Below are 18,615 nucleotides of genomic sequence, written 5' to 3' on the forward strand. Positions count from 1 at the left end.
ATTGATATCACTCTGAGTAATATGTGAAATTTTGAGGATTACGACTCAGTTTCGTGACTAGTGTCGAAATGTTTTGGTTGTGTTTTGATAAAAGGAAAGTTTAACTTTTTTATCTTTGAAATGATGTCAGTGTTTATTTTGTTTTTGCAGTTTTTTGTATGCCGTATCGTAAGATTTATTTTCAGCGATGGGCGTAATTCAGGAGGAGTGTTTACTTTGTTTTCAGAGGATAATGCTTTGGAAACTCAAGTTATTATAGGAGCACCGTTAGAAGTTGCGCAATGCTTTTCCTTCATAAGTTTACTTAACAAAAAACAAATTGGAAATGGTAAATAACCCTAAGCATATTACTCACACCCCAAAAGACACAACAAATCCATTGTAAACAGATCCAATGTAGGTCTATAAATTTGTGCTATAAATGTAGTCTTAAGCTCGTTGATATCGTTTTAAAGATTTTGGTACGAAGACGTGGTCGTAAATACCTGTAGATGGTAAGTGGCACCAATTCAGTTTAGTTTCAACTAGAAAGAATTAACAATCGTGGGAACCTCCACAGACAAGTAAGGCTCCAGTCACTTGAGTGAATACAGTACTTGTTTCATAACCCAAGTTGATGCTGAAAGGAAGTAAAGAAGTCGGTAGAATGTTTTCAAGTCGGTAGTTGCTAATCGATTTGTCTAGACATGCAATAGTGAACTCCGGTTTTATGAAACTGATTTTTTTGAAAGCGATCTTTGCGGCAATGAAGACTACCCAAGCAGTCTTGTTTTGGGTAGCTTTTTATTACTACAGAGAAGTGCAATCGCCAAATGACAGAATGCCAGTGCTGGTAGAAGACTCTGAATCATAATTGTCTGAAGTAACCGCAGGTTGTGTATGACCTGCAACATCATCAATATGCGAGATTTTTCATAAACTTAAAATTAATAAATCCTGATGCGCAGCAATAATCTTCTCTTTACTTCGTGTGAACAAATCTTGATCATGATTAAAGGCTTTTAAAGAATGCGGTACCTCCTTTGAGAAGTAGCCAAAAAAAAAAAAAAGAAAACACTTTAAATCTGTCGGATGAGAAAAATCGTATGCTTTTACTGGTTTATTTCTTCAGCCAAGCCTCTTTTTTATTCTCTCTGTGCCGGTTTAGTAACACCCCAGTCAATCATTTAGAGTTTTTCATGGTTAGTTTTCCTCCGCTTAATCCTATCATCATCCGACTAGGACACGAACTGACAGAAGTTTTTTTCTTGAATTTTTCTCTAAAAATGAGTTTACTTAGATTTAAAACTTAGAAAAATAAAACTATTCGGGCGAAGAAAGCACACAAAACAGACAAATCTTGACTGAGGCCAAAGCGTCTCCTCCGATACAATTCCTTCTAGTTTTTTTATGAGACTGAAAAGTGCAGACCTTCGGATTCCGCGCTCAGATTCGAAGGTTTGAGGTCCGAAGGTTGGATATTCGGTTCCTCGTGGGGACTCAGAATGTTTTCTTTGTCCCACGCTCACGACAAGACGAAAAAACATCTTCCTATATTCCTTTACCGTGCCCAAAACTTATCATCTTTCTCTTTCTCAAGTGTGGACACAATGAAAATGGTAAGATTATTTCTTGATTTATGTACAACTTCAGGTCTTGGCTTTCCTCCCACAAAGTGTTCAAGTAACAAATCTTGTCTGTTTTACTTCAGTTCAAAGGTATTTGACCTGAACTATGCCACTGAGGGATAAAAGTGCTTGGTGTGGCTTTCTGTGAAATATCTGTAAAGAGATATTTAGGATTTATAAAGACGAAACAATACAATAAGTCTTGGGAATCCAAAATAATAACATAAAATACATATCTTATCAGATGTTTTGTTGTGTAGTATCGCTGAATATTTTTACGGGCCCGTAAGGCGAGTCAAAATACAAATAACGAGTAAAATTACTCAGTGATACTACACAAAAAAACGTCTAATAAGTCATTTATCATCCAACACGCCAAATTGTTATTTCAGTGCGGGCGAATTTTTTCGATAATTATTTACGGGGAGTGCGTGACAGAAGTATACGAAGCGGCGGAACAGAATTGGCACCTTGTCGTGTCGCTGTTTCTATTTTCTTCAATAGCTGAAGAAATTTCCTGGTTGTCTATTTGTTTTTCTTCGTTCGATTCATCTAATAAACTTGCAGGTATATTTGTCAGCCATTCCGACTCTTCGTTGTCAGAAATATGATTCAAATTGTCCGCCATTGTTTTTCGTAACTTCAATAATGATAATAATAATAATGATAAAAGATTTATACCGCGCCAGTATCCTACAGTTCATAGGCACCTACAGAAAACTTTAACATTAAAACTTAAGACAGCTAATATTAATTATAAAAGGCTTTTCTAAAAAGAAAAGTTTTTAATCTACCTTTAAAAACAGACACAGACTGAGCATTTCTAATTTCACTTGGCAAAGCATTCCATAATGATGGTGCTGCTACAGAGAAGGATCTTGCGCCATATGTTTTCAGGTTATAGGATGGAGAAACCAGAAGGTGCTTCAATCCAATTCTTTGCGTGCGTGATGCTAGAAAACCTGTAGAACCGGTTCTCTGAAGTACAAATACCGCGGGATATTTGTACTTGTCTATGGCATTATTTGTGCTCTACGGACTGTAGTTGGATAATAACATATCATATTATAATTACACATAATTTATATAAAACTGTCAGTTAACTTTGAGACAGAGGTATACACAGCATGGTTGCTACAGAAATAGGTTTATGAAATTCCCTGACTAAATTTTACAGTTTCCCTTATTAGCTCCAACCATCCTCTCCTTCCAATTATTTATGCTTTCAGTCAGTTGCTTGCAAGGCAGGAGAATGGACACAACATGAAACAATAGGTCCGCAATGCGTACATGTGTGGATTACGAGATTGAGCTGCTCTTTAGTGTCTTGTGTCTTATTGAGTTTCTGTTTGAGGAGCTAATATCTGATTACCGTTAGATAGTCTTCAATATTGTTACTGTTCAACGATAAAATAATATAACTGGCATACAATAGCCTGAAATTGTTCATTTTCAAGGAGAGGGTTAATGGCCAAACTTTGTTATGGAGGCTTCATTTTGACAGCAAAGGTTGCACATGTAACCTGAGGATTTTAGGAACTAAAAAGTGTCTGCATCATCCCCCATAGTGTCTAATAGATCTGGTCATGATTTTGTTTACATAACTAAATGGAACAGAGTGTTGATATTTTTATGTGGTTTTCCTAGGCAAGTGACGTGAAATTAACTCTAGGGAAGCATTTCATATGAATATTTTTTTTAATTTTGTGTACCAGTACACGAGGACAGAACTTTCCAGAAGGGCTGTAACATTCGGAAAATGATGAAATCTACACTAGAGGCCATTGGGAGCTTGATTTGGTTTGAATGTACAACTAATTTTTGATAATACATACATGTAAAGTAACACAATGCTGAGTGTAGGTTTCTAGTATTCATTAAGGCACAAAGTTCTATTTTCAGTTGGTTGAGAGGAAACTGTTTACTCCAACTATTCTACTTGGGTTTTGTTGCTCTGTATTTTCAATAAAGAACAGAAAAATTTAGTTGAGGTAGATGGATATGGGGTTACAAATGGAAGAATCTAGGGAAAAAAGATTGGTACTTAAGATCAGAACAAATACAATATTTTAATGAATCATATGTTAGGTAGTACTCTGAAGTAACATTACATTAAAACTACTAATAATTTTTAACTCAATAAGATTCACAACTTGACCTGAAGGTTTCATTAAACAGAAAGTTCAATAGAGAGAATTAGTGTCACCATAATAGATTTCAGGAACAGTAATCAGAGACATAACTTAAACACAACAGAGTTCAATGCACAGGCAAATGCATGATGGTATCATGTAATTTAAAGTACCAGAATCTTTCAAGTTTTCTTATTATTGATATAATTGTTATTTCATGCCAGTGTGTTTCCCAAATTCAAACTATTTGGAGACATGAAATAAAAAGGTGAACTTCACATCATCGTGTAAAATGGTCAAGTTGACATGCTATCAAAGTTTGTCCTTCAGCTGAAATCTTACTCAGGAATGAAACTTTGTCAGTGTCTGTCAATATACCTAAAAAATTTAAGCTTTTGTTTAGTTTGGTCAGCAACTATGTATATCAAAAAAATTTGGATATATCAACAAAGTTGAAATGGTAAATTGGCCACCGTAACGATTACAAAAGCTGACGTTTCGAGCGTTATAGCCCTTCGTCGGAGCGAATAGAGGAATTATGGGTTGTGTGTGCTTTTAAAGGCAGAAAATGGAGCTACGTTATTGGTGGGAACATGGCAACGAGAAAAACAAGAATAAATTAGTGGAATGAAAAGCGTTCGTTGGGATTTAGACTGCCGGTTTGAAAGATGAGTTTTTGTTCAAGATTTTTACGGCTTTCCGTGCTACCTAAGTGTAAGGAAAGACCGCACATTGCCATATGTTGCTTAGAATGATTAGGTAAATTAAAATGTCTAGCGACTGGTTTCGATGTGTCCTTGTCATTCCTTTCCACGTCTCGAAGGTGTTCTCGGAATCGGTCACCTCACCTAGTCTTCTGCATGTTTCGCCGATGTATATCTTTTTGCAATAAGTGCAATTTATGCAACAGATTACATTGGCTGGGAGGTGCACGTGAAGCGATCGGTGATCTTAATGAGTCGTTTAGGTCCCGATATTTTATCAGTGTTGGGAATGAAAGGACACGTTTTGCATCGTGCACGAGCGCATTTAAAAGTGCCTGGTTGGTCATTAGTCTGAAAAGAACTTCTGACCCAAAAAACTGCCTATGTTTTTGTCGCGTTTGAATGAAATGAGCGGAGGCTGCACAACCTATTTCGGTGTAAATTTGATTGGTTTCTCATGTGATCTATTGTTGCTGAGCCTACCAGGGGTTTACGTTTGTACTTGAGTGGTTACTTTTGCACTAGTGATACATGAAAAAGACACCTAGCTATTTTCAGCCAATTAAGAGTGTAATTTTTCACGTATATCGGTATTGCGATGAATTAACCAAAACCAAAGAAGTAAATGAAAAGGAGTTGTCGTCTACCACATAAAGACCTAATACACATGTATTGTTGCCAATTTTAAATATTAATGACTTTGTTCATCTGAACCATTATGAAGAGAATTTAGAGGACTGCTAGCTTACAGGAAGTCCAGAAATGTTAAGGTCTGAATAATTTTAGGTATTACTTGGAAAACATAAGAATAACAATAATCACAATAATGATCAACATTAAACTACTTATAGCAATGGAATATAAGTATTGTAGAAAGTCATTTGTGAAAACCAAAACATCACATCATTCCACATTTTGTGTTATCCAAAACCTTGTTACAATAACTGGCAAGTAAAATATTTTTAAATAGAACATCATAAGCATTAAATTCCAAAAAATATCCTTAAAACATGATAAGATATCCTTTGTTTTTACGAAATTGTCATAAAAGCCAATCCTTGACCGGTTTTGTACAATCGAGATTCCCATACTTTCTTTCGTCGTTTTGAAATATGCCTCCGTGAATCCTCAACAGTGCAAGAAAAATGCAACTACAATACAACTTAATTCACTTTATGGCGCTTCCAGGAGGCTTCAGAGAGTTTCAAACACCTTCAAACTCTTTCAGAGACTGAGTGGTGCAACCCGCACCGATAGATCAAACCGATAGTTGCTGGCTTGCGAGAGTGCAACGACTCCTTTCAGTGTAGTCAACTCGTAACGAAGATTCAAGCTGTTAAATGTTGTCTTTTGAGAGCGTAAAAGCTCTTGCACAAGCTGCAGTGATAACGCAAGCCGGATCTAGGTGCGTTGGCCTGTGTGAGGAGAATTGACTAGTCAAACAATCACCTGAAAAAAATTACTCGAGACCACGCTTACAACCAAGATGGCAGACTCAGACGAGTACGCCTTACGACACTAGACCACGTGACATACGTTTGACTCTCGTCGACAAATAAATCAATCAATCAATAAATAAATCCGATCGTGCCATAGTGTGGCTACACACTTTGTGTAAGCCACACAAAAAGGATTGGTTTTTGTTACAAAACTTACACCTGCAACTCGTTAATTTTCCCAAAACAGGTATTTAAACACATTTCTTGCCCGGTTGTTCTAGATTGCAATTCAATCTGGAATTTGATAGATGAAGAGCCCCTAAGTGCATGTGCTGCCACTTACACCGTTTTTTTCAATTCATTAAAACCCAATTTAGTTTGTTTAAATTTCATGTCTTTAAAAACCCACCAAAGTACTTAAATTGATAAAAATAAATCTTTTTCTTTAACTTCCCTGAAAAACTTAAACTTTCCCTGTTTTAAAGTGAAATTCCCGACTTTTTCCTGACCTTAAAGAATATTTTTATTCCTGATCAATTCCTTGACCTTTGGCCACTAGTCAAGGTAAAGAAAAAGCTGTACTTGAGCAGTGCAGCGATAAGAAATCGTGATTTAGACTACAATGCTCGAATGACGAAAAAAGTTTAAAAGCATCGCGAAAGCACAAAATTGCGGTTGGCGACTAAATTAGACTTATATATATGAAGACCACCCCATAAACCTTTTTCTTGCAGCTTGCATCATGATAAATAACAGTTGCATCGAAAGAAAGTGGATTAAAAATAAACTTCATAATTTTTTTTAATTGCGGAAAAAAGCATTTGCTAATCTAAACTTAAATAGACTATGAGCAGTCCCTCCTTTTCGAGGAAGTCCGTCGCGGGAGTTTAAAAAATATCAGTTCAAAAAATAAAGAAAGTTATTAGTGCGCCGCGGAAAACTCTTGAAGTGATGCCGATGCGCCGTAAGAGCTCCATAAGTGAGGCGCTCGAACTACTTTTCGAGCGCCTCACTCACGGAGTTCCTACGGTGTATCGGCGTCACTTCGAGAGTTTCCTGTGGCGCGCCAACAGCAATTTTTTCCTTGAATTTTTTTTTTTAACTCGTGCGACGGTAGTCTACACTTAAGGGCTAATTTCAGCAACATACCTCAATGAAACCTGTCATTTTAACTACCCTGTTACTTCTCTGCCTATAATCTCGCCTCTATCATCCCCCGATGACCATTTTAACTACACAGGAAGGGCAGTTTCTAGTAATTAATTTATGATACAATTATTGGTACATACGACGAGTAATACGGAATAAACAGCGAACATTTCGAACTGGGTAATTTTCGATTTTTGAAATGGTAGTGATGTTTTGGGGTTACGTAATTTAATAACGTTACCGAGCTGTTAAGACATTTTGTTTGCAAAAAAAAAATAAGAAATACTTCTCTGCCCTTCAAAATTTTAACAATCCTAGTTGTCAAAACTAGAGTTATCTGACGATGAAATGCAGCTCGAACATTAGTGAATAAAGTTGATGAATCATCTGTTAGACTTTTTCGCATCTATCGTCAGCGCAAAGTTCGTATGTTTAGGATGAAATTTTTTAAGGGAAGGTCGGCTATATCATGTTTCATGTGATTGGTCACTAGAAGCTTCTGTTGTCACCTAATATATAATCACTTCACTTGCAAAGAACAGAACAGAAAATTTAAATTAACAAATACTTTGAAGGGACCCTACAAGTAGCTTATAGTCCATCGTATCATTGTTAATCTCTTAATTCGATGATATGCAAGCGTTTAAAGATATGGAAATATTGGGAAAAAAATTTTTCAAGAAACTATTGATTCGAATAAGTAAAGATTTGGTAAAACATTTGACAATGAAAAACTGCGATAAAATATTATAAAGCATGACACGACGTTTCGACGTTTCCAGAACGTCATTATCAAGTAAACTAAAATAATAAAATCGAGCATATATATAATGAAGCGGTGAATAAATTACAAAACGTTAAAAGTTAAACAAAGAGTTTAGCTCTAATGGAATCGCTCTGGGTGTTTAAATTGGGCCTTATTGTTCTTATGTACAACATTTCATAAACAAGACAATCCCATTTCGTGCCGCATTTTTTAAGCATTCTAAACTGGCTCTTGTGTTCGTAAACCTACGAACACGGGCCTTTTACTTCACTTTCAAAGTCACACCGATTTGCGCTACAAGAAGTGTCTTATCAAAACAATGGTTCATCGTGCAAAGGAATTGTCCTCTACGCATCAAGCATTCGTCGATGAGTGTAGGCATCTAAAATCTATGTTTCATCGCCTTGGTTACCCTAGTTCTTTGGTGAACTTTATTATCGACAAATGTGATTATTCCTCTACACCAGATACTAAGACAAAATCTGTTGAAACTTTATGAGTCAGTATTCCTTTCAAAGATCAAATCTCAGTGAACATTGCCAAAAGACAAATGCGCGATCTCAGTTCAAAAATTGGCATTGATGTACAACCAGTCTATACCAGTAAGAAACTTGAGCAGGACCTAAAGCTTAAAGAAATCAAGCCACGCATCTTAAATCAGCATAGTGTTGTTTACTGTTTTAAATGTGATTTGTGTGATTCAAATTACGTCGGATACACGACGCGCCATCTGTTTCAACGCATTGCTGATCATCGATACTCTGCCATTGGTCGCCACCTGAGAGATGCCCATGGGAACATTGACTTACTCAATGAGAGCCAGTTTAGAATGCTTAAAAAATGCGGCACGAAATGGGATTGTCTTGTTTATGAAATGTTGTACATAAGAACAATAAGGCCCAATTTAAACACCCAGAGCGATTCCATTAGGGCTAAACTCTTTGTTTAACTTTTAACGTTTTGTAATTTATTCACCGCTTCATTATATATATGCTCGATTTTACTATTTTAGTTTACTTGATAATGACGTTCTGGAAACGTCGAGACGTCGTGTCATGCTTTATAATATTTTATCGCAGTTTTTCATTGTCAAACTATTGATTATAAGCGAAAATGCACTTTCATTTCGTTACTTGAAGTGCTTTAAAAAATAACGCTGTAATAACATAAAGTGCTATAAAACGATTTTTCTTTTGTATTTTTGTGTCAAATTCGTAGAATTCGTTACGAGTATGGCGACAGCGTCTATTTCTACGTATACCAAAGAAACAGCCAACTACGCCCGGTTGTGTCGACTACTGGTGGATATAGGTTCGGAAGTACTAAGAGACACATTCGATAGACTGCGTCCAACAGGAAGCCTTGACAAAGTTTTGAGTACTCCTCCAGTAATTTCTAAGCTTAATGACTTAAGAAAGAAACGAGTTCTCAACCTGCAGCAGTTGGCAATAGTCACGTCATCGTTGGTGTCATCAAAGCAATTTGACATTTCCTTGCTAGCTGTCCTTCTTAAGAATATCTGTGGCCTTTCTCCTCCAGCTTCTGGCTGGAACAGTCTTCCGCATGTGGCAGACAATGCAAAGGCAGCCGATATTGTCCGTATTACAATCCACCGGAACGAAGTGTTTGCCCACGCCAAACAGGCTTCTGTTGATGACGTACAATTTGAATTGCACTGGAAAAATATCAAGGGGACTTTGGTGAGACTCGGAGGAAACGCCTATGAGGCGATCATTGATAAAATGAAAACTGAGGGGATTGACCCTGAGAAGGAGAATTACTATCAACAGCTTCTGAAAGAATGGAAGGAAAATGAAGAAAGTGTCATGGAAGAGCTTGGTGAAATCAAAGGTCATCTGGGGACCATCGATTGCCAAATACAAAAGCTGGGCGAGAAATTAGATTTTGCGATGCCAGTCGTATTATCTGCAGAAGAACATGACGTTCAAGGTTAGCACTAGATACTATTTTCTAAACATTACCGTGAAAACAGTGACACTTAGCACAAATTTAGAAAAAAAGTTTCTGTGTAACATACAAATTATACATCCTCCGCTACCTCCCTCACTTACATTTAAGCTCTTTGTGTGTTCCGATTATGCGATTTATTTGCCGAAGCATTGTGCAGAAAAGTTACTTCCCCTTTGTTAAAAAAAAACACTCTGCTTTCTATGAGCCTATTCTAAAGGGGAATCTCAGCGCATAAGGCGTGAATAAAACATAATATAACTGATTCTTAATTAGGAAAAGAAACGAGAGGCCAGGCTCCGGTTGTTCGAGGAGCAAATAACCCTATCCAACGGATAAAACGCTATCCAGCGGATAAGTGATAGAAAAACGTACTATGCTATCCACCGGATAGAGATTTATCCAGCGGATAGCGTTATCCACCCTTCGAACAACTGGGGCCAGAGCCTTAAATGAGAAAAACAGCCCAATCCTCTCACGATTCCGACGTCCGTTTTCGCTGCTTCACTGCCTTACCTAAGCGCACACCAAGCCACCGGTTAGGCACGCTGACAAGTATTCTGAAGCGTTGTCTTCACTATATAAAGATACCAACATTTTATATTGGTAGGTAGTAACTCGACAAGTGATAAAGGCTCTGCTGATTGAACGGAAGAACGCAAAACCAATTTTACACGAGAAATTTCGGTGAATCATGGGAACACATGAAATTCGTAGCACCTCAGGTACAGTCTAACATATTATAGAAATCTTCTTGCAGTGTCATTCCAATTCGTGTGCTTTTACATTACAGAATATAAAGCTCGTCTAGAAAAGCTCTACATCAACTCAAGCCAGGTTAACATCACGCCTTGGGATCCTGACAACACCGTACACATCGATGAGATTTACACAGAGCTGTTTTGGGTCAGAGATTACCGGAGGCCAAGTGGAAAGAAAGAGAAGAAACTCGACGATTATTCCGACGTCTTAAAAGAGCAGAAGAGCAACTCACACTCAAACAGATTCCTTATATATGGTTTACCTGGGATCGGAAAATCCACCTTTGCTCAGAAAATCGCTCTCGACTGGGCAAAAGGCAAAAAGCAAATCCTTAAGAAGTTTGATCTGCTGCTCATGATCCCGTTGCGGAATGTTTGCGATAGTATAACATTAGGTGATATTTTAATTGAAGCCAAGCTATTTTCAGCGGAAGATCAAAGATTCATTGACGGTCTCACCAGGTACATCCGTGATTGCCAGGATAAAGTTTTGCTGGTTTTGGATGGCTTTGACGAGTATAGCGCAAGCGGGAAGTCGCTAGTGGTAAATCGCATTTGGATGGGGGAGGAGCTCCGAGATTGCTCCGTGATTTTGACGACGCGATCCGTAAAGGAAGATAACACCAAACGATTTAGCCACGCGCAGTTTCAGATCAAAGGATTTGACTGGGCTCGGATTAAAGAGTTCGCGATGAAGATACTTGAAGATGAGCAAGAAGTAGAAATGTTTCTGAATTACATAAAGAAGCACACACTGATGGAGATTGCAGAAATCCCCCTTCTTCTACTGATGCTTTGTTTGGTCTGGAAGGAGAAAGATCGCAAAGTGTTACCGGAGGCGAAAGTACACCTGTACAAAGAGTTCATTCAAACCCTGTTCAACCACGTGGCTGCGAAAGTCAACGAAGGTACGTTTGAAAGTATCCATGACTACCAGAGAGATCTTGAACAAGTGGGAGAGCTGGCATTTGAAGCTTTACTGAGAAATTCTCTTGAGTTTGATTATGAACAGCTTCCTATCGAACTTCTGGGTAGCAAATTGCTAACCGTTGGTGTTATTCAAATCGTAAAGCTCTTCAGCGCAAAGCCAATGAAGAAGGTTGCCTTTCTACATAAATCCATTCAAGAGTTTTTGGCAGCTTGGTTTATCATTCACAGGCTAATTCCCTCCTCCACAGACGATCTCTCATGCATGCAAGCCATAGATTCCCCTAGAAAAGTGGTCGACTTTCTTGAAGTCCTTAAGTTTGTCTGCGAGTGGTCACCGGAAAGTTCGATAGCAGTATTGCAGCACCTTAAATCTTTGCGGAAAGGCCAAAATTCCTCTGAGGTCAAAATCGGAAAAACCCTATTCCTGGAGGATCTACCGGATGATGAAAAGAAGTTGTTACAGCTAAGCTTAGAGTGCTTTATTGCAACACCCAATGAGTCAAAGGCAGATGTCTACCCGTCACTTTTGAGTTCTGTCAGCGGCGTTTTGGTTATACCAGAAACACTCCTGCCTCGAGTTGCCGACAGTCATATTGTTAAGTGTGACGCCCGTCCTAATTATGTTCTCTTCGATTTCCCAAAGCATCCATCTCTGAAAGACCGCGATTACATGGCCTCCATCATGGACGACCTTAATTCAGTACTCGAAATTACTCCAGAGGAAAAAAAGGCATCGGATTTCGTAGGAAGGCAGACCAAAAGCGAAGTATTGGCCTCAATGTTCCTAAAGTGCAAGGAAGATAAGATGTATCTTTACTTCTCTCAGATTTCCAGTGTAGTAATTGGAGCATTACAGGAGGCAACACCACCAACGATGGGTACTTTTCATCAGAAACTCACAGATCATGAGAAATCACGAGACAGTCATGGGGTAACCAAAGTAGATGAGCAGCACTGCTTTTCATTGGCGAAAAAAATTGACATTGGTGAAATACATTGTAAAGCTGTCCATGTTATTACTAATGTTGTGCCCCTTCTTGCCAGACCTCACGAGGTAGCGTTGCGAAGCGTTCATGAACCTTCACAGCCTCAGGAGATTGATGCTCTTGTGTCGGGAATAAGCATAACGGAGTGTCTTCAATGCTTGAGACTCCACAAAATATGCTTGACAGCACAATCGCTGCCCATTCTAACAGCTGGCTTCCATAAGGCTAGTAACCTGGAAAAGTTGTACCTATCTGAAAATCCGCTGGGGAGCAGTATTAGATGCCTAGCAGACAATCTACATCACCTGCAACAGCTGAATGTCTTGGAGTTGTCAAATGTGCGTATGGACGAACGAGCCTTCTCAGACCTTGCCAATTCCTTGTACCATGTTCCTCATTTGAAAGTACTTTCTGTGTCTCGAAACCAGTTGGGAACCTCGATCTCAGGGTTGGCAGATAATTTGGAGTATATTCCTCACCTTACTGATCTGGAACTGAGTGATACCAAAATGGATGAAGAAGGAGCAAGGTCCCTCGCCAAAGGCTTACAATTTCTTTCAAAGTTAGAAAATCTGGATATTTCCCACAATCCTCTGGGAAGTGCAGTTGTTGCGATTGCAGAAAATCTTTTCAGAGCAGCCTGCCTAACTGAGCTCAATATGAATGACACAAAGATGGGTGTCGAAGAGATTACAGAGCTAACTAGCTATCTTAGGTCCTTTCAAACTCTTAAAACACTATCCGTTGGTTACAATCCATTGGCACAGGGAGTGTGTGATCTCATCGAGAATCTCTGCAAGATCTCAAAACTCAAACGACTGAATATAGAGAACGTTGAGATGGGCGAAAATGAAGTAGATCGTGTCAAAAACGTTTGGAAAAGAAACCAAAGTCTGATCATTGCCAACGATTATTTCGTAAGTACCTGATACGTTGCCTCCATAATATAGGCTGAGCATATTAGCTTGCAGAGGAGTTATGAAAAGGAACAGTCATACTGGTGTCATCTCATCGAAAAACGATTACTCCGTCGAAATTCCAAAGGAGAAACCGCAGAAATTCATTAAGTTAAAGCCCCATCAAATCCCCTCATGTCTAGGAAAAGTGTCCCTAAGAGTTTTTTTGTAAAAGAAAGAATATTTTTATGCATAACTACAGCTAACAAACGGTTGTCTGAACATGTAGTCGATTCCTAGCAGAGATTTCAATCATTAACTCCAACAGATATGAAAATTTACTCGGAAAAAAATATGACACTCACAGTGTTCATTTTACATGGTAGTTACTCTTCAATATACCTTCAATATTCCTTTTCGTTTACAGCTTGCAGAATATGGGTTTTCATCATTTTTTGTTTCCTTCAGTCTGTAAAATATCATCCGTGTTTGAACTCAGAAATGTTTGACAGACGTTTTGAGGGAACCACCTTTGGTAATACCCTCTGCGATGAAGAACACGGAGAAATTCATATAACACGAATCCATCCTCGTGTTCTTTGATCGCGTCTTAGTCAGAGGGACGACTTAACTTATTTCGTGTATTTTCGTTACAACAGGATGAAAAAGGAGAGCCGAAAAAAGGAAAAAAGGTGGAAAAAATTGTCTATGTAACTAGAGGAGTGGCAGCCTATGGCGACATTGACGCCTATGATGAGAATGATCCCCGCTATGACGACTTTGGCAACGAAGAACATTATGATCCCATGCAAGACGACTTTGACAACGAAGAAGATGATGATCCCAAGCAAGACGACTTTGACAACGAAGAAGATTATGATCCCATACAAGACGACTATGACAACGAAGATTATGATTCCATGCAAGACGACTTTGACAACGAAGAAGATTATGATCCCATACAAGACGACTATGACAACGAAGAAGATTATGATTCCATGCAAAACGACTTTGACAACGAAGAAGATTATGATCCCATACAAGACGACTATGGCAACGAAGATTATGATTCCATGCAAGACGACTTTGACAACGAAGAAGATTATGATCCCATACAAGATGACTATGACAACGAAGAAGATTATGATTCCATGCAAGACGACTTTGACAACGAAGATTATGATCCCATACAAGACGACTATGACAACGAAGATTATGATTCCATGCAAGACGACTTTGACAACGAAGAAGATTATGATCCCATACAAGACGACTATGACAACGAAGAAGATTATGATCCCAGGCAAGACGACTTTGACAACGAAGATTATGATCCCATACAAGACGACTATGACAACGAAGATTATGATTCCATGCAAGACGACTTTGACAACGAAGAAGATTATGATCCCATACAAGACGACTATGACAACGAAGAAGATTATGATCCCAGGCAAGACGACTTTGACAAACTATGATGATTATGATTCTAGGCAAGAGGACTTTGACAGCTATGAAGAATACGATCCCTGCCATGAAAACTACGAAAAAGACGATCCCATGTATGGCGAATATGGCGGGTGCTTATGATTGATTTTAGGCCAGTCAAAAAATGAGTGAGTATGAGAGGCACCATGATAGCACTGGTATCCCTTAACCTGTGCGCTGGGGTTTGATAAATATTTGCGGGGTAGCTTTTCTGCGAACTCTTTTAAACTGTTTTGCATCAAGACTTGAAGTAGTAGAAAATGGAAGTTAATTAGAGGACGCTATATTCAGGTATGAAATGAATTAGGTGGATCTTTACTTTGTTTATGTTTTTTATACAGTCAGGGCGAAATCAAGTAGGACAACGTTTGTTAGAACCTTACAAAAGAAAGTTTGGAGTCATTCTTTCAAAGGTTCGAAGGCTGGAGTGCTATTTAGGTATATCTGGAAAGGGTATCAATCGGCATAAATAGCACCATGAAAAACAAATATAACTGTAAACGTTTCTTACACGGACATCTGAATTGGCCATGGCTCTTAGTTGAGCCGAAAAAATGAAACTAAGGGACAGCTTCAATTAAGTTAAAAACAAAGATGATACTGATCAAATCATGAATAGAAGTACACATTTTTTCACATCATTGACGGATCTAATCAAGTTATGTGATGCAACACACAGTTTCGAAAAACTGAGTCAACTATAGATTGATTAGGTATTTCAGTTCCAAGTTGTGAAACTCCCTTAGGTCTAAGGATAAAACTTATGAACGGTTGAAATCAGAAATCTGTCCTAGTAAACATTTTAGAGTCTTTTCGACATTAGTACTTGCAGGCAAGGGTCACAGGTAAGCCGACTGAAGCTATCTTTCGTAACTGAATACTTCTATATCTAAGATTTAAGTAAGGACTATCATGCATCACACACTTAAATGGGGCTATTTAATTTTCAACTTCAAGTACTTTCCGTCCAGGGAGATCAGGGTCCAAATACCCGATCGACTGATAGGTGAAGCTCTCTTACTAATTGTGAAAAAATTCTACCTAAGGAATTTAAGGAGCCCAAAAAGAGCTCTATTAATACTGTCTCTACATCAGACACGAAATTAAAATGAACGGTAATTGCTAATCTGACTTAAAAGAAAAAAAAATCATAGAGTCGATGATGTCGTATCATTCAAAGATGAGCTCCCCGCTTGCTGAGTCAACATGCGCACGTAGCAGTGCACTAGCTAGTTTTAAAAATAAGACACAAACGACAGTGACAAACATATTGAACTTGCACATTTTGATTATGACTTGACGTTTCGTATGTACTCAACATACATTTAATTTTCAAAAGCAACCGTTGAAATTTAAAACCGCTCTGTATAAATATAACTAAGGTGAGGGGACTGGAACCAAGATTAAGCAAAAAACTTAACAATAAACAATAACACTAGAGAAGATTGATAGAGCAACAGCTTTTCGCTTCCGACGTTCACGTTGAAAGCTGGCTCGAGTTCTTGAATAAGTCAAGACTCCTTGATTTTACAATGGTAGTCTGTTTTGCCCTTCGCCAAAATATCAAAATGATCCCACTTGATATTATGTCCAGTGGCCTTGAGTCAGTCCCCTCACCTTAGTTATATATATACAGAGCTGTTTTAAATTTCAACGGTTACTTTTGAAAATGTATGTTGAGTACATTCGAAACGTCAAGTCATAATCAAAATGTGCAAGTTCAATATGTTTATCACTGCTGTTTGTGTCTTATTTTTTAATCAAATTACGATGCCTCAAGAACAAAAGTATTTACACTAGTTTTATCTTTGCTTAACTATTTTCCCAACAGATTATTATACACTGAAGCATTACTGTGGAATCTTGTGTCAAATGAAATAAATTGTTTTCTTTCGTTTTCCCTTCCCACACATCGCGGCATATTTTTTAAACGATAAAAATACAACTATATTTAATCTGAAACATCGTAAGGGTTTCCTTCTATTGGTGTCGGGAAAAGGAATGGAAATATTATATTACTTTGAACCAATCGAAACAAAAATTATAAAAAGGTAGATTGATTGTTTTCTATTCCTATTGGAAGTCTTATCTTAAAGGTAGAGTTGGTCACGTTTTCCTCATTATGATCGTGAAGTTGACATGGAAACAGTTGTTCAGTTTCTAAAATAATTAGAACTCGCGATAGTGTCTTGGGAAAGCTATCTTATAAATTAAGTTAATTTCTTAGTCCAGGAAGAGTGAATCTCTCTGGTAAAAAGGTCGCGTTCGACACCTAGAGGTGACCTATGGTGTAAACACATGATACCCTTCGTGTTTGGTAACTAGATAGTTATTATGACTGGCAGGTAGCAACTTAGGGGCGGTACTTGTGAACGCCCCTTCTTCAACTCTTGTGATCATGTTGTTGTTATGTAACGGTCTTCTAAGGTAATTTTCTCTTAAGATACCCTTTCAGGTGTGAATAATATTCTGTCAATAGGTTAGTCATGACTTTTATATTACCAGTCTCATTTCTGTTCTGGCCGATCTCGACTGTAAGAATAAGAAATTTAAGGTAGAACGAAATGATTTTGTAACTCTGCAAATAACTCGAAGGCGTATGCCTAGTGAGCAGGAACTGTCATACGTAATCTAACATGATTCGCAGTCTGATATGGGACGATGACGATACAAAGAAGATTGACAGCTTAGTAGTGTCATCTGCAGTGTCACCTTTATAAACGGTGACCCTTGCTTTCCTCATTAGATAGATAGAAGCTAGACCCCGTTGTAACAACTTGAGAAGAAATGAGATTAAAGAATCAACCAAACAAACAACGAGTGTTCGAGATTTTACTTCTAACACAATCTTCCCAGATTATAGTATGAGTACCCTCTTTCTATTAGAACGTGAGGGAAATCCTGTCTAATGAGAGTTTAGCCGGCATATCTATATTCTGTTCAGTGCAGAAAAATCCTTTGTCTCATGGTCAGCACTCTTGATGCTGAGTTGACCCAGATATGCAAATACATCTCAGCAGCAATCTCGGAAACGGAGGAAAATGTACGCTAAACTCAGGAAAATAAACAGAGCATTATAGACTGTCTACACGTTTGAACTTGATGAAGATAAACATTTTTTTTTGGGGGGGGGGTAAGGAATACTCCCCAGAATCTCTTAATTTTCCACACTATTTGAACACTTTATCCCAGAGAAATATGCGATCTAGCTGTTTTAGTTTAGTTTGTGTTTGTTGTGGTACCAGAAGATCTGTACTGAGCTATTAATTTTTTGCTTTCCCGGGTTCTAAAACAAATTCTCATGTTTGCAATTGCACCGATAAAACCCCTCAGTTTAAAACCAAGGGAGTTTGTAAGACTGAACCGATGAAAATATGGGTCATGTTTGTTAAGGCTTGATTTTCATCGATGAACAAGGTTTGTTGGTTGTCACGATTAGATGAGGTTTACGGAATTTTGACGATACAGACCAAAAACCGGGAGTTAGATGTAAATTTCACATCAGCACGAGTTATGAAATCAATTGCCCCAAAATTTTATTACTGATTTTGGTAGTCCAGTGATGACTTTCACTGCCTATGTAAGAATAATGATGATCAGAATTCGATGGTCATCGGAGGTATTGAGAATGGGGGGGGGGAGGGGTGGGGGTCCCGGTGGATTTGGTTGTGTTGCGACTAGGTTTACCTGATCTCCCATAAGGCTTTGTGATATTCCAATCGTTGGCAATTAAGTGGCAGTCGATTCTCCACAGTTCCACCTTTATAATCTGTTGACAACTACTGACCC

At 38.2% G+C, this 18,615-nt stretch overlaps 1 protein-coding gene across 1 annotated transcript; it reads left to right on the forward strand.

Annotated features, from left to right (window-relative positions):
* Positions 1 to 8,015: 8,015 nt before the first annotated feature.
* Positions 8,016 to 17,631, forward strand: LOC111330347 (NLR family CARD domain-containing protein 4). The gene is made up of 3 exons (XM_088759668.1): positions 8,016 to 9,747; positions 10,559 to 13,359; positions 13,998 to 17,631. Exons 1-3 carry the CDS (start codon positions 9,030 to 9,032, stop codon positions 14,814 to 14,816), a joined length of 4,338 nt encoding a protein of 1,445 aa, XP_088615794.1. The 5' UTR covers positions 8,016 to 9,029; the 3' UTR covers positions 14,817 to 17,631.
* Positions 17,632 to 18,615: the final 984 nt, after the last annotated feature.

Source organism: Stylophora pistillata, chromosome 1 (assembly GCF_964205215.1).
Source record: "Stylophora pistillata chromosome 1, jaStyPist1.2, whole genome shotgun sequence".
Classification (NCBI taxonomy): Eukaryota; Metazoa; Cnidaria; class Anthozoa; order Scleractinia; family Pocilloporidae; genus Stylophora; species Stylophora pistillata.